Source organism: Hyla sarda, chromosome 12 (assembly GCF_029499605.1).
Source record: "Hyla sarda isolate aHylSar1 chromosome 12, aHylSar1.hap1, whole genome shotgun sequence".
Taxonomy (NCBI): domain Eukaryota; kingdom Metazoa; phylum Chordata; class Amphibia; order Anura; family Hylidae; genus Hyla; species Hyla sarda.
Window position 1 is genome coordinate 25,036,926 of NC_079200.1, and position 25,967 is coordinate 25,062,892.

The window sequence follows — 25,967 nt, forward strand, 5'->3', positions numbered from 1 at the left end:
AAAGGTGTATATTTTTGTCCCTACAGCCATTGCATGTGTGTCTCTATGAGGAGTCCAAATACAGGAAGTGAGGGAGGACAAGCAGGGCTCCGTGCACCGAGGACAAGCAGGGCTCCGTGCACCGAGGACAAGCAGGGCTCCGTGCACCGAGGACAAGGAGGGCTCCGTGCACCGAGGACAAGCAGGGCTCCGTACACCGAGGACAAGCAGGGCTCTGTACACCGAGGACAAGCAGGGCTCTGTACACCGAGGACAAGCAGGGCTCTGTACACCGAGGACAAGCAGGGCTCTGTACACCGAGGCTCTATAACATGCCCCTGGCTCACACAGCAGGATGATTGACAGGCCAGGAGCCTACACAGAGCCCTGCTTATCCCACCCTCACTTCCTGTATTTGGACTTCTCATAGAGACACACAGACAATAGCTGTAGGGACAAAAATATACACATTTTTTAACCAATGTATATTACAAATATACATATAATTGTACTATCTACATTGTATCAAAAGTTTTTGCTGGCGACAGGTACACTTTAAATGAGGCACCCATGATTCAAATAGAGTGACGTAGGACCCCTGTTTTCAGTCAGAGCCCCAAGATGAGACACTCCTCCCCTATTTCTGGGGATAGGTGCATAGGTGTCTTTCATGGGAAAATCCCTTTAAGTAAATTGATCTATCCCTATCCAGAATAGGTAAAAAAGGGTATAATGTTGGTATATAAGTGGGACAGGGAAAATTTATACATTTCTGCCTCAGTGACCGCACATAGTAAATTGCAACCCTGCCCGTTACCTGAGCCGGGGGCAGTTCTGTCCCAGTGCATTAAGAATGGAGTCTGTGATGTTGGAGCAGCCGGAGGCGCAGAGAGATTGGAGCTTGTGGCATCCACGGCAAATCGTGATGAGACCGTCATCCGTTATTTGCTGCTGGGACAGAGGCAATAAGAGCTGGGACATGAGCTTAAAGCAAGGGCTGCCGTGGCACAGGCCCAGGCGAGTGGGCAGGGACGTAATAAGTAGGTATCACCTGAGTTACAGTGAGACAGTGGGCAGATGTTATTAGACAGACTCAGAAAGGTTATAGAGATGGAGTCATGGAAAAGATAAGAAGGGACCCTCAAACCTGCTAAAGCAAACAAATACCAACACTAAAGTATTGCAATTCATAGAAAACAAGGTAAAGACAGGAGTCAGGTTAATATTCGGGCCTGGTGTGGATGCTACATGTAGTAATAGGTTAACCCACGGTGACCTCCCAGCACAATTCTTATTCCTGTATAAGCCCCATATAGGGGTTATAGAGTTCCTGCAAGAGTCTGATCTTTCACAGGGAGTAGATTCAGTAATATGGAGTGGGTCTACAGTATGCTAAACTGGATTAAATGGTTACTCCACTGGCCAGTGTGGAACTAAATGTTTCGAACACCGTTTTTTGCGCTGCAGGGTCGACCACGCCCCCTCAATGCAAGTCTATGGGAGGGGGCGTGACGCCCCCTCCCATAGACTTGCATTGAGGAGGCGTGGGCGTGACGTCACGAGGAGGCGTGGCCGACCCATGCAGCGCGAAAACAGCGTTCGGAACATTTAGCTCCACGCTGGCCAGTGGAGTACCCCCTTTAACACAGCAAAGAGTGTTGACATCTAAAAGCAATAAACATAGGGGAAAACCTACTGATGGGCTATCCTTCAATAGCTGATCCGTGGCGGTGAAAACAACCAGCACCCAGCCAAAGAGCAGCAGTTCTGTACAGCCATGGCACCCGGATGTAAACAACATATGGAGCCAGAAGCCTTGGGTTGCTGCAGCACAGCCTCGAATTCCTTCAACGTGTTGAGCTGCAGTAACCCCACATCACATACGGAGCAGATGTTTCCGGCACACGTGGATAGGCTATCAAGGAGTTTTCCCTGGGAATCCCTTTAGTGCATATAAACAGCGATCAGAAGACAAATCCATTAGGAATTTCAACACAAAAGTTTCTTCAGCTCTCATCTTGGCAAAATATCCTTATCCGTTTATGGCCATTTCAGTTCCAGACCAGGGACATAACTATAGTGGACGCTGAGACACAGGGGACAGTGTTCCAGATTATGCAGAGAAGATTATGAGGTTTGGGTTACAGCAACGGCCAAGACTTACCTATTCATCTCTATTAAAAACTAGACAGTTCCTTAAAGCTGGGAATTCCATAAGAAAATTGCTAGCAGACAGTGGCACTTACACACACACAGTCTTAGTCTTAAGTCCACTTACTGAACACGCCTGTAGATTTAACGTGACAAGCTCTGGACAGTGCGATCCAATGTACTTAAGAGCTTCATCTTCAAGCTATACAGGAGACAGATACAGAAGGAAAGATGGAAGAGTTAATGTCCATATAGGAGACTCACCTTTTAAATGGGCACTCTAAATCTAATTTTTGCTATTGCACTCCTTATGGCAAATAAAAAAAATCTTTCTAATGTACTTTGTTTAAAGAAAAAAAAAAAAAAAAAAAAACATTACGTTTTCCATGTTTTCTTTGTGTTTAAAAAAATCTGCCACTAGGTGTCTCCCTACTTGTCCAGAGCACATTTCCCTCCTGGCAGAAGTCCAAAATCAGGAAATGCAGTCTGGAGTGCTCAGGGGGTGTGTGCAGCCTTAGCCAATCATAGCTCATCTCACAATGAACTGCTCTAAGTCCTGTATAGTAACATGTTGTTCTTCCCCTTATGAGGAATAGATAGGGAGGAACTTCATATTGATGAGCCAAGTACAGAGAGACAGAATGCTACCCCCCATACAGTGCCATGCTATAGAGTCATACTCCTGTTCTCAAACGCTGTGTCTCTGACACTCCCAAAAAGATGAATGGAGGGGGCGTGTTTGGACCAGCTGACGTGCAGAGCTGGGGCCCCGCACAGGAGATCGCAAGGGGGTTCCAGCGGTCGGACGCCCCACCATCAGACACTCCCTATCCTGCGGAGAGGGAATAAGTTTCTTACAGCTGGACATCATCTTTAAAGGAGAAATCTGTCAAAAATAAAACTTATCCCCTATCCACAGGATAGGGGATAAGTAGCTGATCGCAGGGGGACCTACCCCCCCCCCCCCCCCGATCACCGGGACGGAACCCAGCGCTCAGTGAGGAGGGCACGCTGCAGCCAGCAGCAAGTACTCCATTCACTTCTATGGGAGTGCCGGAAAGACCCGAGTACAGCACTCAGGCATCATCAGCGCTCCCATAGAAGTTAATGGAGGGCACGCCGTCTAGTAGTTGAGGACACTTAGTCTTCACAGAGAGCCGGGGTCCCAGCAGTCGGATGCCCCGCGATCACAGGATAGGAGATAAGTTTACATTCGCCAGAGTTCTCCTTTAAGTAACTGGATCCGGCTTTAGTTCACAGACAGGCATATTTTAGGGCACTTAGTGGCTGCTTCAGGGTATGAAGTTTAGAACATATGGTGGGGGGCACAGAAGAGGAGATCGGGTGGTCTTGTTGCCAAGCTTCAACTGCACAGCGGCTATGCAGATGAGGGTTTGGCATCTGATCACCCTACCATCCACGCTGCATCTCCATCTCAGTGGAGCTACTTTTATTTTTACCTTAACCTATTATAAGACATTGCTGAAGGATGGAAACCACAATCAAGTGAACAGAAGAATAGGAAAGACAATCGACTTACCTGAGTGCAACCCTTAAGGGACAGGAACCGCAGCCCGCCACAGCCCTTCACCAGAGCCTGGATCCCATCCTTGCTGATCTGATCACACCAAGAGATATTTAGTTGCTCCAGAAGGGGGCAGCCCTCACTGTTATGTACAAGAAAAAAAAAAATTGTTTTTTATTATAAAAAAAAATAAAATGTAATAATAATAATAAATATATATTTATTATATATAAAAATAAAAATGCAAAATGCTAAATTAGCATTTGATTCCAACAAGACAAAACCAAAACAGATACTTCATGATTTGTGACATACCCTTTACCCTACGGTTTTATAATGTTGGGTCATTAAAAAAAGGGGTAACATACATAAAAAGTGCAGGAAGCTGGGGGAACAGGAGACTCGACCGATGAATAGTGTGTTACAAGTAATGGTCCTGACAAGGACTTACATAGTTTCATCCTATAGGTGGCACCAGAGGGAGTTTTCTTCCTTTTGAAGGATATTTGCATATGTGTATCCCATAAAGCCTTGCATAAAAGACTTTGGGATCTTCTCAATGTTAACAAGTAACCCCAGAGCTGCCCCAAAGGCATCTCAAACAAATGTTTTCCCGCTCTGTATGGTTGAGGATCAATAATGCTGGAACAGCTGTCCAGAGATAGGGGTCTATGGTTTGGTTAACATACCCAGTATCATCCGTCTCAAGGCTCCTGCATGGGCTGGCCATTGACTTACAGCAGAGGTGTGGAACTACTAGCCTGCCAAATAATTTGGTCCGGCAACCCTAGCAGGAGAAGTGTATGCTGACTTGAAGCTCTTCTCACGTTGTCACAACCGCATGTTACATCCCTGGTTGCAGCCTGCAGGGTTAGCGGTTACTGAGGTCTGGAAATACAGCCACGCTTCAGGACCTGCTCTTCTCCCGTTCTTGCATGATACTTATCCTTTAAAGGGGTATTCCAGCTTTATACATCTTATCCCCTATCCAAAGGATAATGTATGGTCGCCGGGGGTCCTGCCACTGGGGACCCGCGCAATCTCGGTGCAGCCCCTGGTAATGCTGGGCAGCATACCGGATCATACCGAATACGAAAATGCTTTTTCTGCACGATACGAATTTTGACCATACCGCAATACTTGTTGGGCCCCTCCCACCCCCTCGAATGAGTGAAATATCCGCCGCAGCATGCTGTCCCCACTTCGGGGAACTAATCATATGTTACCCACGAGCGCTGTTCTGCCTTTCTTCAGCCCCCCAATGAATTATCAGCTGCGCTGTCCCCACATCATATCACCCGCAAGCGCTCCTCTGCTAATCTTCCCATGCGTTACGGGCCGCCGGCGCTAGAAATCTGTACTGTACTACAAATAACGTTGCCCGGGCTGCAAAAACAAACTTTAAACATACCTTTCTACGTTCCCCCATTGGTCCATATTCCACCCATCACCGGCCTCACCTGCTTCCTGGGGATGGGAACGTCACAAAGCGATCAGCCTATCACTGGCCGCAGCGATGTCCCGCCCCGGCCGCTGATAGGCTGGGCGCACGGTCATGTAAGGAGGCCGGCTCTTTACATGACAGTGCGCTCAGTGAAGGACAATGAAGATGGTACCAGAGCCCAGGAAACGTTATTTGTAGTACAGTACAGATTTCTAGCGCCGGCGGCCCACAACTCATAGGAGGATGAGCAGAGGAGCGCTTGCAGGATGATGTGGGGACAGATGTGGGGACAGCGCAGCTGATAATTCATTTGGGGGGGCAGGGGTGTTGGGAGAGAAGCGGCGCCCAGGTCACATGGAGAGGGGGGAATACCGTTAAATACCGTGGAACCGCCATCACTTACAAAAATACAGTAATACACGTTTTTTGCCTCATACCGCCCAGCTCTAGCACCTGCCATTCTGTGTCGGGGGCTGCCTCAGAGACAGGGACATCCCATCACGACCTGGCCCCCTATTGACACCATATAGTCACGCCCCCTCTCATAGATATGAATGGAAGGGGCGTGGCTGTGATGTCACGTCCCAGTCTCTGAGGAAGCGCCCGGCACAGAATGCCAGGGGCTGCACAGAGATTGTAGGGGTCCCCAGTGGCAGGACCCCCGGCGACCATACAACTTATCACCTATCCTTTGGATACCCCTTTAAGTTGATAACTTTATATGGCCCACAATGGATTTTATAACCTTTCCAAATTGCCATGGGCACATAAAAATAAAAAATAAAACTTACTTGATAGATACCTATAGGCAAAACTGGGAAGCCCTACATGGAGGTTCAAAGCTTCTCAAAAAGGAAATTGTTGGAGATTGTTGAAGGAGGAGAAAAATAGCAAAATGTGTGAACCTCACCTGAGAGCCTTGAGGGAAAGGTTGGTAATGGATGTGCACGAAGCCAGGTCCAAATGTTTCAATTTACAGCAAAATTTACTGAGGCTAGATGAGGTTCTGTAAAAGGAAAGAAGGAAAAATAAATAAAATGACAATAACTTGAGCCCCTAGCGCCCAGCTCTGACCACCGCGATCTCGGTTGCGCCACCCCCAGACTTCGCTCCGTGACGGATGAATGGCGATGCGGGGCGGAGGCTCGTGACATTACGGCTCTGCCTCCTCAATGCAAGTCTATGGGAGGGGGGGCGTGACGGCCATCACACCCCCTCCCATAGACTTGCATTGAGGGGGCGTGGCTGTGACATCATAAGCTGGGCTTGTGTACAATAAATATTTTAATGTAAAACCAGCCATATCATTTAATTTTTAAATTTTTCTATTTTTTCTTTCATTTATAGTTAGAATATATCTACCTTGTAGGTATGTATTTCACTATTTATTTCAATAGTAATTTTGGCACTCGGTATATATTATTTCAATTATAGTGTGAGCCACCTATATAAATTATCAAGTTTTTATGTTAAACAAATTTTTATTTAAGAATTTTTAGTGATGTTTTTCCAATTTTTCATTTTACTATCCAGAATATAAAAATAAATCCCAGAATCTTGCAGTTTTCAGGCTGGCCACTAGGTCTAATATAAACCTGGTGTTTCCTGTTCTGTACAGATCATTTCCAGCAGTCTCCTCCTTATCAGAGAAAGGAGTTCAGTGTCAGGCTGTGTTTCCCAGCCAGTAAGCCTGCAGCTGTGGCAAAACTACAACTCCCAGCATGCTAGGAGTCTTAGTTTTTCAACAGCTGGAGGAACAGTGGTCGGCAACTACTGGTGTAATGTGACCCCAGTAAATACACCTGTGGAATGATCTCTGCACAGGTCACAGAGCATGCCTAGAAGTAGGGTCTGCTCCAGATCATTGGGGGAGATTTATCAAAACGTGTCTAAAGAAAGAGCGGTGCAGTTGCCCATAGCAACCAGATTGCTTCTTTCATTTTTAAAGCGGCCTGGGAAAAACGCAATCTGATTGATTGCTATGGGCAACTGCACCACTCTTCCTCTTCACAGGTTTTGATAAATCTCCCCACATTGTGTCTATGTACATGGGGCCTGCTGTAAAGCATCTCTTTAAAAGGGATATTCCAGGAAAAAAAAACTTTTTTTTTATTAAATTTTTTTTTATATCAACTGGCTCCAGAAAGTTAAAATAGGTTTGTAAATTACTTTTAATTAAAAAAAAACTTAATCCTTCCAATAATATTCAGCTGCTGAAGTTGAGTTGTTTTTTTCTGTCTGACAACAGTGCTCTCTTCTGACATCTCTGCTTGTCTCGGGAACTGCACAGAGTAGAAGAGGTTTGCTATGGGGATTTGCTTCTACTCGGGAAGGTTCCCGAAACAAGTGTCATAAAGAGAGCACTTCTAAAAGAACAACTCAACTTCAGCAGCTCATAAGTACTGAAAGGATTAAGATTTCTTAATAGAAGGAATTTACAAACCTGTTTAACTTTCTGGAGCCAGTTGATTGATTGATAGATATTATCTATTTATTTATTATAAGTTTTTTCCTGGATAACCCCTTTAAATGCTGTTAAAAAAAGAGTTCAGGCAAGAGGCTGGAATACCCCTTAAATTATTCACAGAGGATTGCACATTACTCGCGCAGAATTTCTCGCGCAGATAAGACCTGACAAAGCGAGGGTCCCAGTTGTCTGTATGAACAGTTTTTATTATCAATACCAATAAATAAGTGTGTTTAAAAATACACTTGGAGCTTTGAATCCTTTACATTACGTCCGTAGATACAGTACACGTGTACTGTATCTACGGACCGCCATCTTTGATGATCGGTCATGGATGCCAGGCAGCCACGAGGAACCTTCCGAGTGCATATCACTCACATGCTATCATATGCGCGTTGTGTCTGTTGCGCAGCACGAAAAGGCGAGTCTAATCGCTCACCTGACACATTCAGTCTGCTGGTAAATCACCTAATACCAGTAACGGCACTTAGATAGCGCCCCCTCTGTTTCCTTTTTTTCTCTTTACGTGCTGTAATGAATTTCTCGCGGACATATACTCACGTGTCAGTGATTTTGGTGCAGCCATTTAGATTTAAAACCTCAATATTTCTACAGTTCTGGGCAAATGTTCTGCAAAGCAAAAATGTAAGACTTTGTAAGGAACTGAACTGGGAAATGCATCGGAAAATAAAAAGGTTCCTAAACATTACGTAATAATGCAGATAATATAACTGGGGCCCCTTTTGTTTGCTGTTCATAGAGGAGCGCTCATCTGATGCTTTCTCCGCTTCTCCAGGACAGAGAAATCGGGAAGCCTTGGAAGGAACCCCCCAAAAACCAGAGAGCAGAAAACAAGAGGGTTACTATTCCTATAGGCAGCAGCTGACTCCTTGTAGTTATGTCCTGCTGGAAGATGTATGTAAGATAGTGTAAGGGTAAAGAATAGAATGGCTGTCATGAATCCCGACCAAGGGCCTGGTCATATGCGGGCATTGACACAAAGCCATATTTGTGCACCATCATGAAGTCTGATCAGGCAGTAATCCTTTTATAGGCGGAAGTATTTGCAGAAGGTTTAAAAGGGGTATTCCATGAAAAACTATTTTTTTCATATCAACTGGCTCCAGAAAGTTAAAAAATAAAAATAAAAAATAATCTTAATCCTACCAGTACTTATCAGCTGCTTAAGTTGAGTTGTTCTTTTCTGTCTGACAACAGTGCTCTCTGCTGACACCTCTGCTTGTCTCAGGGACAAATCCCCATAGCAAACCTATCCCGATCTGAACAGTTCCTGAGACAGACAGATGTCAGCAGAGAGCACTGTTGTCAGACAGAAAAGAACAACTCAACTTAAGCAGCTGATAAGTACTGGTAGGATTAAGATTTTTTTAATAGAAGTTATTTACAAATCTGTTTAACTCTCTGGAGCCAGATGATATGAAAAAAAAACACTCCTTAAAATAATTTTTTTTGAGATTGCACTCCTTATGGTAAATAAAAAAAGATTTCTAATATCTATGTTTTCTATGTTTTATTTGTGCTTAAAAAAGCTTAAGAGCACATTTTCCCCCATCTTATACACAGACTTAGGACCGAAGCCCAAACACAGGAAGTGAAGCCTGGAGTGCTGAGAGGGGTGTCCAACCAACAGCATATGGCAGTTAAGTGTGAGAGGAGCTATGATTGGATGAGGCTGGACACACGTTTAAGATCCCCCTATTTTGAAGACCTATAACTTTTTCATTTTTGCGTATAAGAGGCGGTATGGGGGCTCATTTTTTTGCGCCGTGACCTGAACTTTTTATTGATTCCATATTTTTATATTCCATAGTCTTATATAAAAACTTTTAACACATTTTTATTTATTTTTTGGGGGAATAAAATGTTATAAAAAAAAAAAAAAAGCAGCTATTTTGGACTTTTTTTTTTTTACGTTCACGCTGTTCACCGTACGGTATCATTAACATTTTATTTTAATAGTTCAGATATTTACGCACGTGGCGATACCAAATATGTATATAAAATATATTTTTTAACACTTTTTTGGGGGTGAAATAGGGAAAATGGGACAATTTACGTTTTTATTGGGGGAGGGGTTTTTCAAATTTTTTAAAACTTTATTTTTACACTTTAATGGTCCCTATAGGGGACTATTTATAGCAATCATTCTATTGCTAATACTGTTCAGTGCTATGTATAGGACATAGCACTGATCAGGGTTATCGGTGATCTTCTGCTCTGGTCTGCGGGAAGGCAGATCAGAAGACTCCCGGAAGACAGCGGAGCCAGGTGAGGGGACCTCCGGCTGCCGTGCTGGACGAACGGATTGCCGCGGCAGCGCTGCAGGACATCCGATCATCCATTTAAGTGACCGCGATGCTGCAGATGCTGCAGATCTGTATTGATCACAGCATCTGAGTGGTTAATGGCGGACATCCGCGGGATCGCGGATGTCCGCCATTACCGGCGGGTCCCTGGCTGCGATCAATAGCTGTGACCTGCTGCGCATGATCCTAGCATCGCTCCGATGCCCGCGGTTATGCTTAGGAAGTAAATGTACGTCCTGGTGCATTAAGTACCACCTCACCAGGACGTACATTTACGCCTGTCGTCGTTAAAGGGGTACTCCACCCCTAGACATCCCCTATCGTAAGGATAGGGGATAAGATGTCAGATCGCCTGGGTCCCGCTGCTGGGGACCCCGGGGATCGCTGCTGCAGCACCCCGCTATCATTACTGCGCAGAGCGAGATCGCTCTGCACGTAATGACGGGCAATACAGGGGCCGGAGCATCGTTACGTCACGGCTCCGCCCCTCGTGACGTCACGGCCCGCCCCCGTCAATACAAGTCTATGGGAGGGGGCTTGGCGGTCGTCACGCCCCCTGCCATAGACTTGCATTAAGGGGACGGGCCGTGATGTCATGAGGGGCGGATCCATGACGTTACGCTGCTCCGGCCCCTCTATCGCCCGTCATTACGCACAGAGCGAACTCGCTCTGTGCAGTAATGATAGCGGGGTGCTGCAGCGGCAATCCCCGGGGTCCCCAGCAGCGGGACCGCGGCGATCTAATATCTTATCCCCTATCCTTTGGATAGGGGATAAGATGCCAGGGGCAGAGTACCCCTTTAAGGGGTTAAGCACAAATAAAACACAGAAAACATTTTTTAAACAGTACATTAGAAATATTTTTTATTTACAATAAGGAGTGCAATAGCAAAAATTTTTTTAATGAGAGTTACCCTTTATATCCTAAGGTTGCAGGGGGAAAAAAAAAATCAATTTCCCAGTACCTGTCAGTATAGATTCTACTATTATGAATTCCTACTGCAGCCATATAGCAAATGGGTCAAACAGCATTATGAATGAACGTCCTAACAATATATGCTATAAAGTAGGTTCACACATACCTTAGAGCATTATCCCCTACACCAAGGCATCCACGTAAACTGAGCTTGCGGAGGAAGCCCCCACATCTCTTTGATATATTCTCTACCACGCGACCCTAAAACGTATCAGAGAAAGAGAGGACTGAGGATAATTGTGCTAAATGGAAAGAAAAAAAGGGATGGAAGTAGGGACAATGAAAACGGAAAGGAACCTAGAAGGCTACTCCGTCATTACCTCAATGTCCCTTTGGAAGTCAAACAAGTCAATACGCTGCCAGTTGCTTCCGTCAAGTGCAAGGACATTCCAAGCCTGAAAGAGGAATCAACAAGACATCAATGAGATCTGTATTCACTAATATCTCTGTTCACTAGGATCCAACTACACCTGGAGAAACATGACGACAGGAGGCCGCCATGGTCAATGGTCAGATGCAGAGATGTCATAGTCTTCACTTACCCTGGAGACTTGAGCACATCGACATAAGGTTACAACGTCTAAGAAGGAGAAGATCCTAAGGATAGAAAAGCAAGTTATGAAGGGTCGCACCAAGAATGACCCCAGCAATGGTTGTTGTACCTATATGAGAAGGACTTGGCATTTCCATAGGGAAAGAAAACGTCTCACCTGAGCAGAAGCTCCTTAGGAAGCTTCTTGTTGATTAGAGCCTCATCGTTGTTTGAGAACATCTAAAAAAGAGAAAAACATAATATTCAACAAAAAAGGTAGAAAAAAAACCAAACGGAATTACAAGAATAAGAGAGGACAAGATACTGCAGGAAAACCTGACACGTCTAGAGTTAGAGTAAGCACCTTAAAAGGGGTACTGCGCTGCTCAGCGTTTGGAACAAAACTGTTCCAAATCGCTGGAGCAGGGAGCTTGTGATGTCATAAGCCCTGCCCCCTCATGACGTCACGCCCCACCCCCTCAATGCAAGTCTATGGGAGGGGCGTGACAGCCGTCACGCCCCCTCCCATAGACTTGCATTGAGGGGGCAGGGCTTGACATCATGAGGGGGCAGGACTATGACGTCACGAGCTCCCGGCTCCAGTGTACGGAACAGTTTGTTCCAAACGAAGAGCAGCGGAGTACACCTTTAATGTATGGAATAAGAACACACACACACACCAGAGACATGTCAGGACCCTGTTATACACACACGTCACTTACTGATGAATTATAATGTACTTTAAGTGTACACATACTTTCTCTTAACTAAAAAAAAAAATTTATAAAAACTACCAACATGTTGTTAACTCCCTCAGAGAGGTGACAAGGTGATTTTTGGGCTTTCACTGCTGTTACTGAGCCAGATAGAGCCCCCCTTCCATGGTGTACAGGTATTTCTCATTCTCTCCCTTTCAGGCAGTGGGACCAGGGCTGAGCTGTTTGTTCAGCAGTACTCACACTTGACTTCCTTTTCCTTACTTCTCTAGCCAATCACTGAACTATAATAGGAAAGGATTTACACAGTACTACAGAGGTCTTGTGGAGAAGGGGGTTACTGATGCAATATGTTTGCAAGGTTCTGTGTGAGGAGAGTAGGAAAAAAACTGCAGAATCACAGCAAGGAACAGGTTACACCAAGCACTGAACTTCTGCTGATAATGATGACAAGCCTGCAGACTAAAAAGAGAGGTGGGAGATTACAGTAAGGAGTCAGCGCTATGGGCACAGTAGTCGGAACACACTTAATTATTTACATAAGGGACCGCTGCCTAGAACTTTATGGAAGGTCAAAGACCAAAGGGAAACATTGATTTACATTTAAGGCACATTGTGGATCCTCTGGAGGAGGAGGACAGGCTGTTTGCATTTACACAGTTCAGGCTCTTTTCTGCACATAGCATTAGCTAAGTCCCGCTCAAATTCATATAGAGACAGACTAAGCCTAACAGCAAACAGCTGACTGCAAGGAAGTGGGACACCTAGTGGCCAATAATCATCTAATATGCATTGCATTGTCTCAACTAGGGACAACATATATCAAAGAACTTTAAATTTGAGAAGGGTTTAGCACTGACTTAGCTCCCAATCCCAACTGGGAACAAAGGCATACTTGGCCAAGTATGCCCATATATAAGGGGGGGGGGGGGGGGAATGCCTTTTGGCCAACAGCTATGGTCACCATGCAATTTAAACGACTCAGAGATTGAGAAGCATTTATTATTATCTCTCTCTGCCCAGGGTCAGCAGGATACAAGTGCCCAATACTAGACGAGTAACAGGGTAATGTCATGTGCCGTGCTTAGGGTAGAGCATGACTAGCTCTATCAGGAGGAGAGCTATGGGAAGAGTAGGGTCATGGACACAACATATATGCTTAATAAGCCATTAAAAGGTACTGCCGACCTATTACGTCCCAAGGGGCTGCTGTGCCCACTTGAAGACACATTATCCCATACTGGTGGTCTCCAAACTGTGGACCTCAAGATGTTGCAAAATAAGGCTCCTTTCACACTAGTGATTTCTACGTTATTGAGGTTCCGTCGCATGTGCCGTCACGATTTTCGGCGAAAACCGGCCGTTACAAAACCCCTGACGGCTGAGACTAAATCGCATTGCAGCCTATGGGATTTTGTAACTGCCCGTTTGCACCCGTATATGCCCGTAATTCATTACGGACGTTATACAGTGATGGGACATTGTGGCGGAAAAATTACTGCATGCAGTAAAAACGCATTCATGGTTCCTACGTAGCATAAAAATCCAGGGTTGGATAAATGCCATTCACCATGGTGACTACAAAATTATCCCTGGTGACAGACACAAATGTCCTCACACCTGCTACCCAGTGCATGGAGCTGGGCTGTCACAGACTGTGTCTAGTCTCATCTGATCACCACCTCACTCTGACGGGCAGAGATACAAGTACCCGCCCAATGATGGTGTCTGCATCCATCAGCTTCCTGGTTAAAGGGCACCAGATAGGGCTATAACATAGGCACAACTGAAGAGCCTCCTTGCTTACCTGGCGCATATAGACGGGAAATTACAGGTTCAGAAATTATTTCTTATAGATCATTACAGAAGTACTAAGGTCCAATAGTGGCTTTTAGTCGATTATGGCCATGTCCTATAATTATAAGTGATAAGTAATGGAATATTCCTGAGATTTGTCAGGAGTGCCGCATAGCTGGTTAGGATGGGTGGCATTAGTGCTTGGCATAATGACTGGGTTAGTTTAACCCTTCAGAATGGTAAGGTGATTTTAAAGCTCTCACTGCTGCTATTAAAAGGGGTACACCGCTGCTCAACATTTGGAACAAACTGCTCTGAACGCTGGAGCCGGCGCCGGGATCTCATGATGTCATGTCCTGCCCCCTCAATGCAAGTCTATGGGAGGGGGCATGACAGGTGTCACGCCCCCTCCCATAGATTTGCATTGAGGGGGCAGGGCGTGATGTAATGAGGGGGCGGGGTGTGATGTCACAAGCTCCTGGCGCCGGCTCCAGCGTTCGGAACAATTTGTTCCAAACGCTGAGCAGCGGAGTACCCCTTTAAGAGCCCCCATAGAGCCCCCTTCGTTGGTGCACAGGTATTTCTAATTCTCTCCATTTCAGACAGCAGGACCAAGTCTGAGCTGTTTGTCAGCAGTACTCACACAGGACTTCCTTTCCCTTACTTCTCTAGCCAATCATTGGAACCATAATGGGGAAGGAAAAAGGGGGCTATTGATGCAATAGGTTTGCAAGGTTCTGTGTGAGTAGAGAAGAAAAGAAACAGAAGAATCAGAGGGAAAAAAAAGAGGTTACACCAAGCACTCAACCTCTGCTGATAATGAAGACAAGACTGCAGACTAAAAGGAGAGGTGGGAGAGGTAGATTACATTTAGGAGTCAGCAGTATGGACACAGAAGTCTGGACACAATTATTTACACAGGAGACAGATGCCTAGAACTTTATGGAAGGTTAAACTTGAAAGGGAAACATTGATACACCTTTCAGGTACATTGTGGATCCTCTGGAGGAGGAAGACAGGCACAGTTTGCATTTACACAGTCCAGGCTCTTTCCTGCACTTATCCAACCCCAATTCATATAAAGACAAACTAAGCCTAACAACAGGCAGCAAACAGCTGACTGCAATGAAGTGAGACACCTAGTGGCCATGAGCCGTTTTTTGGGGTAGGGAGTCATTCTTGGTAAATTAATTGATTTATAAACATGCTAGAAATCCCATTGGCTAGCAGGGAAGTTGTTTAAAATAACAGGGACCAGTTTAAAAGGGGTTTTTCCAAATTTTTAAGAGTTTTAAATTCTATTGAATACCTGAAATGCAGCAACTTAGTAATTCCTTTCTGAAACACTCTCATTGCGATTTCCTAATGGTAGTTATTGTGACACAGGTCTTCATTCCAATGAGGCATGCATTACAGTGCATCTGTGACACGTGTAGATGTATGCCATTATACACGCATGATGTCAGTGTCACATAATCCACCAAGATAATGCTGCAACAAGGTTGTTTTAGAAAAGAGATTAACCCAGTTGCTTCAATTTCAGGTTTTTATTAGAATTAAAAACTCTTTTTGATTTTCTTGGTGATGGTGAATAGTCCATTGTGTTCTCATCCAGGGACTAAAAAAAAGACACCCTGAAATGTCAGAAAAACAATGGCCCCTGCGCTTCGCTCCAGTGCTTTAAAGGGGTACTCCGGTGAAAAACAATTTATTCTTTTTATTTTTAAATTAACTGGTGCCAGAAAGTTAAACAGATTGGTAATTTACTTTTATTTAAAAATCTTAATCCTTCCAGTACTTATCAGCTGCTGTATGCTCCACATGAAGTTCTTCTCTTTTTTAATTTCTTTTCTTTCTGACCACAGTGCTCTCTGCTGACACCTGTTTGTCCGTCTCAGGAACAGTCAAGAGCAGGAGAGGTTTGCTAAGGGGATTTGATACTTCTGCTTCCTGCAGTGCTTATGCTGGGGGTGGGTGCTGCATGCTAGATTGCGTTCAGACATCTTATCCCCTCTCCTTTGGATATGGATAAGATGTCTTGGGGCCGGGGTACCCCTTTAAAGTAGTGTTTCTCAAGCCAGGTCCTCAAGTCCCCCCCAACAGGTCATGTTTTCTGGATTTCCTTAGTCTTTCACAAGTGATATAATTATGGTCAGCGCATCAGGCATCACCACAGTCATATCACCTGTGACAATAAGGAAATCCTAAAAACCTGACCTGTTGGGGGGACTTGAGGACCAGGCTTGAGAAACACTGACTTAAAAAGATGGTAACCACTCATAAAGAAGGATCCCTTCTTTGAAGTCTTATTCAGGTATGCATGGTTTTGACTACATGTGGAAGCTTCCATTCTTCTGGGAACATTTTCTACAAGATTTTGGAGTTTTTTTTATTGTTTTGCTTTTTTTAAAGATTTTTTGCCAAGAAGAACGCTTGTGAAGTCAGACACTGGTGGTGGAGCAGAGAGCTCGGCTCACAATTCTAGTTTATCCTCGAGGTGTTGGATCCATTTCTTGTCTTCTCGCCTCTTATCCTTGGTGGGCAGGATGAATATCTATTAAATGTGCTATTCACCAAAATGTTTATACCTTTTTCATACCTTTATTACTACCCCCTAAAATGTTCATTAGGAAGCTGGATTGTCTAAGGCAGGATAACCCTCCTCGGCTTGGTTTGGCTTTTCTCCATGCACCAAATCGCCAAGAGGGTTTGACCGCTGCCAACATGTATTATTACTTCCTGGCATCCCGACTGGTACATACTCCCTGGTGGATTGACTTTAATTTAACCAATGTAGTTATGGCTTTAGCCAGTGCCTTTCTTGGCTCTAATAAAAGTCTCCCCAATTTGTTGTATCGCTATCATGCTTCTATGTCCCTCCCTCACTACTCCTCTCCTGACTGTGGCAACAGTGTTGTCTATGTTCCACCCCCCTATGGGCTAATGTCAATCTCTCCCATCTGCTCTCTACGCCTACTGCAGAATTTCGGTCAAAATTCCAGATTCACCTGTTTTACTGAAGACCATCTGTTCTTAGTGTTTGCAGATAGGCAAACTAGATTTGAACTCCCTGGCACTTGTTTTCTTTTTCTATCTTCAGCTGCGACATTCTGTTAGGGTGCAGGTTGTTGGTCTTCAGCTGTTGTAGCTGTTGAATTTTCCAAGGTGGAGTGGCTACTGGGCATCACTGACCACCCCAAACCGCATACCCATACTTACTCCTTTTGCCCGGGCTTACTGGCAGGCAATCAGACTCTCACCTACTGATGTATGGAGAGCTAAAATGTTCTTTTTATGCCACAGTGGTATGTGCACAGGACCTTCTAATCTATTCTACATTTCTCCTGAAGTTGTACTATACCCTGGTGACGTATAGGAGCTACTGATTCAAATATATGTGTTTTCACTGCTCTTCGGTTGCTGGAACCATCCTGTATGCCGTGTGGAAGCGTCCCTGGGTTGGACCTTTCTGCCGTGCCATTACACAATTTGTCAATGTCCATCTAGAGTTTTCCTTTATGCCTCTGCCCAGGTCTGTCTATAGGGCTTAATAAACATTGTGATTTCTAGTTCCCATGGCAAATTGCTCATGAGGTTCTGCCGTTTTTGTGCCCCTAAAATTGACACCCAGTTTTCAGGTGGCTCCAATAAGTGATATATATATATATATATATATATACACAGAAATAAAAAGGGGTGGGAATGCCGTGGTGCTGTCGTGACTGTGAGAAAACAGAATTATCAGTAAGTAGTTAATGGATTTTCACCCAGTCACGACAGCACCACCAGAGAGAATACCAGAGTACCAGGATTAGGGTGGGACCACCACCTGAAGGACCTTACGTCCAAAGGAAAGAGCAAAAAAGTCAGCAAAGTTAAGCCGAAAAAAAGTGTGCGGAGATGACCAGGTGGCCGCCTTACAAATTTGCTCAATAGAGGCCCCCCTCCTTTAAGCCCAAGAGGAGGCTATAGCCCTAGTAGAATGGGCTTTCAGATTACCTGGAGGAGAAAGCCCGGCTAAGAGATATTAAGCGGATCCCTCCAGGGAACAAACCAGGATAGAGGCAGCGCACAGGACTTCAAAGGTAAAATGGTTTATTTACCCGGCATGCAACGCGTTTCGCTGGATAACCAGCTTCATCAGGCATGTTGAGGGTGGAGACACATAGGGTATTTATACACAACAGTTAACCCGCACATTGCTGGAATAAAAGCAATAGGCAGGAGCCCATAAAACACACATATAAAAAATAGTAAAATACAAAAATATATGAAAATAAATAGATAAGAAAATTATATATATCTCACATACCCAACTAGAAAAATTGGATATGTATATACATAAAATATAAAATATGTCGATAAATTTGTAATATATTTATAATATGATATGGTAATAGAAGGCAAGTCAAGTCACACAGCGTTCTCAATCATCTCATTTAAACCACCAGGGAAAAGGGAACCAAGTGAAAAAATCCAATATGATTCTCTATTAATTAGCCTTTGAAAACGATTTTTTATAATAGATGGTATGACTTCAATGATTTTTAATTTAAGACAGTCAAAATTCCCGGAGTGTATTTGACATATGTGTCGTGAGACACTGTGTAGCATGAATTGTCTTCCCACATTAGAACGATGTTTATTCATGCGGGACCGCACTGTCTGAACAGTGCGGCCCACATACTGCAAACCGCAAATACAAGATAAAAGGTAAACAGCATAGCTGCTTTCGCAATCATGCGTTCCCTTAATCCGAAATACATTTTTCGAAATATTACAAACAAAATTGTCACCTTTTTCTATCATGATGCAGCATTTACATCTCATTTTTCCACAGGGGATGGTGCCATTATCCTGTCCTACACGATTAGATGTAACAAAACGATTATTCTTAAGACCGTCACTAGGGGCCACCAAATTACGCAGATTTTGTGATCTGCGGAATGTGACACCTGGGTGGTCAGGTAATATATCTTTAAGTATCGGATCACCTTTTAATTATGTACCAATATTTATTAAATATTGTTTTTATCTTGGGTGCTGCGCAATTAAAATTGGTAACGAAATTGTGACTATAATTCTTCTTGGATTTTTTACTATTTTTACAATCAATTTGACATTTATCGATTGTGAGATTTATAATTTCTTTCTTAATATCATTCGCATTAATTTTATCAATTATCAAATCCTCTTGTCGTTGTCCCTTAGCCTGATTGAAAGCTTTATTTAGAATCGATTTTGGATAGTTTTTCTCTCTAAAACGGTTCTGTAAAATACGTGATTGTTCCAAAAAGTCAGAATTAGATGTACAATTTTTTCTGATACGCAAATATTGCCCATAGGGCACATTACGGATCCACTGGGGATAATGGGAACTATTGAAATCCAATAGGCTATTTATGTCCACTGATTTAAAAAATGTTTTTGTTTTTATACGGCCATCCGAATCCTTTCTGAGTTGAAGATCAAGAAAGTCAATAGAGGAAGAAGAGCAGTGAATGGTAAATTTTAGATGGCCGTATAAAAACAAAAACATTTTTTAAACCAGTGGACATAAATAGCCTATTGGATTTCAATAGTTCCCATTATCCCCAGTGGATCCGTAATGTGCCCTATGGGCAATATTTGCGTATCAGAAAAAATTGTACATCTAATTCTGACTTTTTGGAACAATCACGTATTTTACAGAACCGTTTTAGAGAGAAAAACTATCCAAAATCGATTCTAAATAAAGCTTTCAATCAGGCTAAGGGACAACGACAAGAGGATTTGATAATTGATAAAATTAATGCGAATGATATTAAGAAAGAAATTATAAATCTCACAATCGATAAATGTCAAAATTGATTGTAAAAATAGTAAAAAATCCAAGAAGAATTATAGTCACAATTTCGTTACCAATTTTAATTGCGCAGCACCCAAGATAAAAACAATATTTAATAAATATTGGTACATATTAAAAGGTGATCCGATACTTAAAGATATATTACCTGACCACCCAGGTGTCACATTCCGCAGATCACAAAATCTGCGTAATTTGGTGGCCCCTAGTGACGGTCTTAAGAATAATCGTTTTGTTACATCTAATCGTGTAGGACAGGATAATGGCACCATCCCCTGTGGAAAAATGAGATGTAAATGCTGCATCATGATAGAAAAAGGTGACAATTTTGTTTGTAATATTTCGAAAAATGTATTTCGGATTAAGGGAACGCATGATTGCGAAAGCAGCTATGCTGTTTACCTTTTATCTTGTATTTGCGGTTTGCAGTATGTGGGCCGCACCGTTCAGACAGTGCGGTCCCGCATGAATAAACATCGTTCTAATGTGGGAAGACAATTCATGCTACACAGTGTCTCACGACTGTCTTAAATTAAAAATCATTGAAGTCATACCATCTATTATAAAAAATCGTTTTCAAAGGCTAATTAATAGAGAATCATGTTGGATTTTTTCACTTGGTTCCCTTTTCCCTGGTGGTTTAAATGAGATGATTGAGAACGCTGTGTGACTTGACTTGCCTTCTATTACCATATCATATTATAAATATATTACAAATTTATCGACATATTTTATATTTTATGTATATACATATCCAATTTTTCTAGTTGGGTATGTGAGATATATATAATTTTCTTATCTATTTATTTTCATATATTTTTGTATTTTACTATTTTTTATATGTGTGTTTTATGGGCTCCTGCCTATTGCTTTTATTCCAGCAATGTGCGGGTTAACTGTTGTGTATAAATACCCTATGTGTCTCCACCCTCAACATGCCTGATGAAGCTGGTTATCCAGCGAAACGCGTTGCATGCCGGGTAAATAAACCATTTTACCTTTGAAGTCCTGTGCGCTGCCTCTATCCTGGTTTGTTCCCTGTAGGGATCCGCTTAATTTCTTCGCCTGTGTGTCCAGGAGCAGCTGCCGCTCTTCGCCCGTTGCAGGGTCACTTCACGCCTTCACCATAGTTGTACTTGGTCGCAGTACAACTATACTTGGTGAGCAAGTTTTCTTGTCTATTATCTTTTCTTTGACATTACGCTATCACACTAGGAGCGCTCTCCTTGTCTGTCTATTGCGGCTAAGAGATAGGCAGAAGAGATAGCCTGACGTATCCACCTAGATAGGAAATTTCTAGCAGCCTTATTCCCTTTGTTAGGACCTGAATTATGGACAAAGAGCCTATAGGACTTCCTAAATTATTTGGTTCTATTAATGTACTCTAGTACACACCTCCTAACATCTTAATTATGACTGAAAAAAGAAGAAAAAGCAAGGAGCGGACACACCTATTCACACAGCAACTTCTCAGATAGAACAGCTAATGAACTTCCTTCACCGAGGGGAGCCAAAGTCAGTCCTGCTTGCCTAGTGCCGGCAAGCTTTACTTTATCGTAATTCCTCCGATGTTTGTCAATCTTGCTTGTGTGTCCCAGGTATCGCGTTTCCCTTTTTATATATTTTTATTGAATGAGCACGACCCCAGGACTTACAATGGTAGATACATTTATTGGATAGAACACATAAGATGTGTTTTATCCAATAAATGTATCTACCATTTCAAGTCCTGGGGTCGTGCGGATTCGATAAAAATATATAAAAAGGGAAAAACGATACCTGGGACACACAAGCAAGATTGACAAACATCGGAGGAATTACGATAAAGTAAAGCTTGCCGCATGCAAGGGGAGCAGGACTGACTTCGGCTCCCCTCGGTGAAGTAAGTCCACAAAGGCACATATTAGCTGTTCTATCTGAGAAGTTGCTGTGTGAATAGGTGTGTCCGCTCCTTGCCTTTTCTTCTTTTTTCAGTCCTGAGTAAAATCGGAGAGGGAAACTCTCCACCAGAGGGAAGTGTAGCGGTAACCGAAAAGATTTGATAATTTCAAGGTGTTGGAATATATGTGAGTGGTCAGGATCGGGCCACTCACAAAGTGTAAGTGCTTGATTTTTATTATCTGTGAAAAATCAATCATACTTTGAAAGTGAACTGGCAGCCGATTCCAAGTTTTTTGTATTATTTTACAACATCTTAATTATGAAAGGATTTTTGCATATCATTAGATGAGTTGGCAGAAAAGGAAGGGAGAACAATCTCTTGTAAAGATGGAAGGCAGACCCCACTTTTGATAAGAAGGCAGGATCAGGCCCGATTACAATTCTGTCATCCAGGATTCTTGTATATGGTTCTTTGATTGATAAGGCAGCTAGTTCTCCTACTCATCTGGCTGATGTGATGGCCACTAGGAAGACAGTCAAAAACACTAACGGTATATCAGACAAGGGTTCAAATGGCTGAGCATTAAGTACCACAGTGAGTGTCAAGTCTGTATTGGCCTGTGTTCACACACAGCTATTGGTTTGGTTGTGTGTGAACAGTTTTATGTTCCCTGGTCAGGGAATAGTTAATAGCCTTTTGCTTGCTAGCCAATAGCTCCTTGGGTGTGTCTATTTAAAGTCAGCCCAGTCTAGCCTCTGGGCTGGTGATTGTGACTTCATTATATCCTGACTTGCTAAGATGCTGGATATGCTGCATGGAGCTCTTGGTGAAACACTCTTTGTTTGAGCTTTTAATCTACTATCTCTGTTTTAGCATGCACTTTGTATTTTCTGGTTTTAGCCAATGTTATGTGGCATGTGTTTGTTTAGTCAGTTTTAGGATTTGTATGTTCTTTTTGCTATGTGTCTGTTCACACTGTGTTTTCTCTTGTATCAGTTTATATGAAGTTCTGTGTTTTATATTTCTGTTTTCCTACTGGGTCAGCTTCTGACCACACTGGTGAATGTGCCGCTGGCCAGTAGTCTATTTGGATTTATTATTAATGGCTACTTCGTTAGTGGAGTGGCGTGTCCAGTGTCCTATGTTGCATCCCTGTTACCACTCCATGGGGACTGTGTCTACTGGAGGTGTTCGGAGGGATTGCTATTCCTGTTTTGTGTTCAGTGTGAACAGTGTTCTATATTATATCCTGTGTATTTAGGCATCCCTGTTACCTGTCCATGGGGACTCAGAGGGTCTTGTTATTCCTGCGTCTACTGGGGGTGTTATGAAAGGATTGCAATTATTCCTGTCTTGTGTTCAGTTTGTACTGTGTTCTATAATTATATCCTGTGTAACTTGGCATCCCTGTTACCTGTCCATGGGGACTCCATGTCTACTGGAGGTCTACGGAGGGATTGCGATTATTCCTGAATAGCGATAGATCCCTGTTACTGGTCCATGGGGACTTTGTGTCTACTGGAGGTTCTGGGGGACTATGCTATATTTCTGTCTGTTCCTGGAGTCTTTTTAGAGGCATCCGTTTTGTCTGTCTGGTGTTTTGAACTCTATGGGGGAGATTTATCAAAGGATTTAGACTGGTTTTTCCTATCTAAATTTGTCGCACAGAAAGTCACAGTCTAAATATGTGCGACTTTTCTGTGACTTTTGCTGTAGAGGATTTTTAGAACATGATGCATGCAAGTCTATTTTAGACGGAAATGCATTGGTGCTGAATTTATCAAGTGCGACTTTTGTGCGACAAGTCGCATCTGCCCAAAATACTCTGAAATGTCAGACCATGTTGGAGCAGGTCTAAATGCAGTTTAAGCTGTAGATCCTGAAGTCAGAGCACAGAATTTATCAAGGGCTGTGAGACCTTTGATAAATTAGGAGCACAATAGACAGGAGACTACCACATACGCTGGTCTATAAACATACCAAGAATAGACTAGATTAGTAAATGTCCCCCTATATGTTTATTAGTTCTTTATTCAGATCTTTGGAGTTCTGTTCATGACCGCTTATCTATAGTGTCCTCTGTTCACGACCACTGAGTCCTCTGTTCATGTCCGCTGATATAGTGTCCCCTGTGCTGCTCACTGATCTGTGTCCTTTGAACTTAATACTGTAGAGTTCCATGTTCCTGTTATGTTTCTGGTTTGTGACCGACTATGTGTTTTTATTAGGCCCCTGCACTTTAGTTCAGGGAGGGACCAGCACCCAGCTGTTGATCCACCGTTTAGGGTGGATGCGCAAGTAGGCAGTGAGAGCGGTTTTAGAGTCAGTTTAGGGCTCACTCTCCCTGTCCCCCAGTCGGTCCCTCACAGTGAGATCCCAGGCTGAAGTATTGACGTTTGATAATTACATTCTGTTAAGAGATCTAAAAAAAAAAAAAAATATGATCCACAAGTGGTCAGCAATTTTCTGGCTGAAAAGAGCTCCCAAGGCAGAAACCTGTACCTTAAGAGTAGCCGCTCTCAATCCCTTCTCAAGACCCCTCTGAAGGAAGTCCAAAATAGCAGCAGTGTTAGGCTTGTCAAAGTTAACATTAGAAAAGCCTACCACCTCAAAAAAAATTCTCCAGAATCTTAAGTAAATTTTAGAGGTTATAGTCTTTCTGCTAGCTTGTAGGGTGTCAACTACTGCCCCTGAAAGGACTTTAGCTTTTAGGATTAGCCTCTCAAGAGCCAGGCCATCAGATGAAGACTGCGCACCTCCGGATAGACCAGCGGACCCCAAATTAGGAGGTCTGGGACCCCCGAAGGACCCAAGGGTCAGATACTGACATGGTAGAGTACCAGGTCCTCTGGGGCCAGAAGGGGCAATCAGAATTACTATTGCCCTGTCCTTCCTGATGACCCTTGGGATGAACACAAATGGAGGAAAAGCATAAGCCAAATGAAGGTACCTAGAATGAAATTGGGCCCACAGTACTGCAGGAATGGCCGAAGTGAAGAGATCTAACAAGGACATACCTTTCCTAATAGAGATTCTAGGGGACTCAGACACCTCTCTTACTAGAGACTGAAGCTTGTTAATTTTCTGAGCAGGTAAAAAAGACTTTTATAGTGTGGAATACAAAAGGATCCCCAAAAGAATTTTCTGTTGCAGAAGATAGGGAGAAGATTTCTCCCAGTTTACTAACCAGACAAGTTTTCTTAGAATTTTTAAAGTATGGTCTAGAAAACACTGTACCTTTTTTTTCTTCTCAGCAACAACAAAGAAATCGTCTAGGTATGGAACAAGGACCCCCTCTCCCTCTCTGATATGGGCCGCCATCTATGAAATAATCTTGGTGAAGAATCTTGGGGCCACTGAGATTCCAAATAGGAGGGCTCAGAATGGGAAATTCATCAGATGAGAGTCTATGTAAACCGTCAGACTCATATTTTTTGGTAGTTCTGATGAATTAGGACATAGATCTAGAGATGCCATAAAACAGTCCTATATCAGAATGGAGAAACAAATTCCCTGACCCAATTATCATGTAGGTACTGGCACCCCTTTTTGAACCAAAGACATTGCCTCTTTTTCTGGGGAAGACTGCCCTGCAAGCCCCGACTGACACTGGTAATAATGAAGCAAGTGGGTGGCAGACTGGAAAATTCAAAACGAAGACCATTTTTATGGTGTCTAGAACTCAAGAACTTCCAGCTATCTTTGATTAAACAGAAGTCCACTGCTCTTCCTGTAGAATTTCCACTTGGTAGACTCGTCACAGCCGGAATTAAACTAGGGCCCCCGACCTGGCGGTCAGCCTCAGAGCGTCTGAGGAGGAATCAGCTAAAAAGGCAGCCGCCATCCTAATAGCAGGAATAGAGGCTAACAATTCCTCCCTGGGAGTATCATTCTGGATATTTGTGGATAACTGGTCTATCCATAAAATAAGGGAACGAGCTACAGAGGTACCAGCCACATTAGGTTTTAAAGAAGCGCCAGCTGATTCCCAAGCTCTCTCTCTGCTTTTCTGTCTATCGGGTCCTTAAAAGGTACCTAAGTCAGTGACCCTTTTTTGGTCCCCTCATCAATAGCTAAATACATTTTAGGCGCTTTATCCAAGTATTTGGAGTCTGCAGAATCAAAAGGGATATTTTCTTTTGATCCCTGGGAATAAATGATTTCTTATCTGGACATTCCCATTCTCTAGAAATTAACTGAGAGATACCGTAGTCTTGAGAACCGGAAAGACTCTCCTCTTATTAATCTCCAGTCCCTCGAACATAATGTCCTGGACAAATTTTTGTTCCTTTGTATCTTCCATCCCCATGGACGATCTGAGCTCCT

General features: G+C 43.3%; 1 protein-coding gene across 2 annotated transcripts in view; it reads right to left on the reverse strand.

The window, feature by feature from the left end:
- FBXL20 (F-box and leucine rich repeat protein 20) overlaps positions 1-25,967 on the reverse strand; it is a 68,588-nt gene that overhangs the window by 32,883 nt on the left and 9,738 nt on the right. The window contains exons 2-10 of one of the 2 annotated variants that reach the window (XM_056548141.1): positions 11,580-11,641; positions 11,412-11,466; positions 11,190-11,264; positions 10,976-11,070; positions 8,128-8,196; positions 6,010-6,105; positions 3,671-3,797; positions 2,258-2,332; positions 797-927 (exon numbers count right to left, since the gene is read on the reverse strand). In XM_056548141.1, the coding sequence (XP_056404116.1) occupies positions 797-927; positions 2,258-2,332; positions 3,671-3,797; positions 6,010-6,105; positions 8,128-8,196; positions 10,976-11,070; positions 11,190-11,264; positions 11,412-11,466; positions 11,580-11,641 (785 nt within the window). Of the gene's footprint in view, positions 1-796; positions 931-2,257; positions 2,333-3,670; positions 3,798-6,009; positions 6,106-8,127; positions 8,197-10,975; positions 11,071-11,189; positions 11,265-11,411; positions 11,467-11,579; positions 11,642-25,967 lie in introns of both variants that reach the window. The other variant, XM_056548140.1, reaches the window with a different exon arrangement.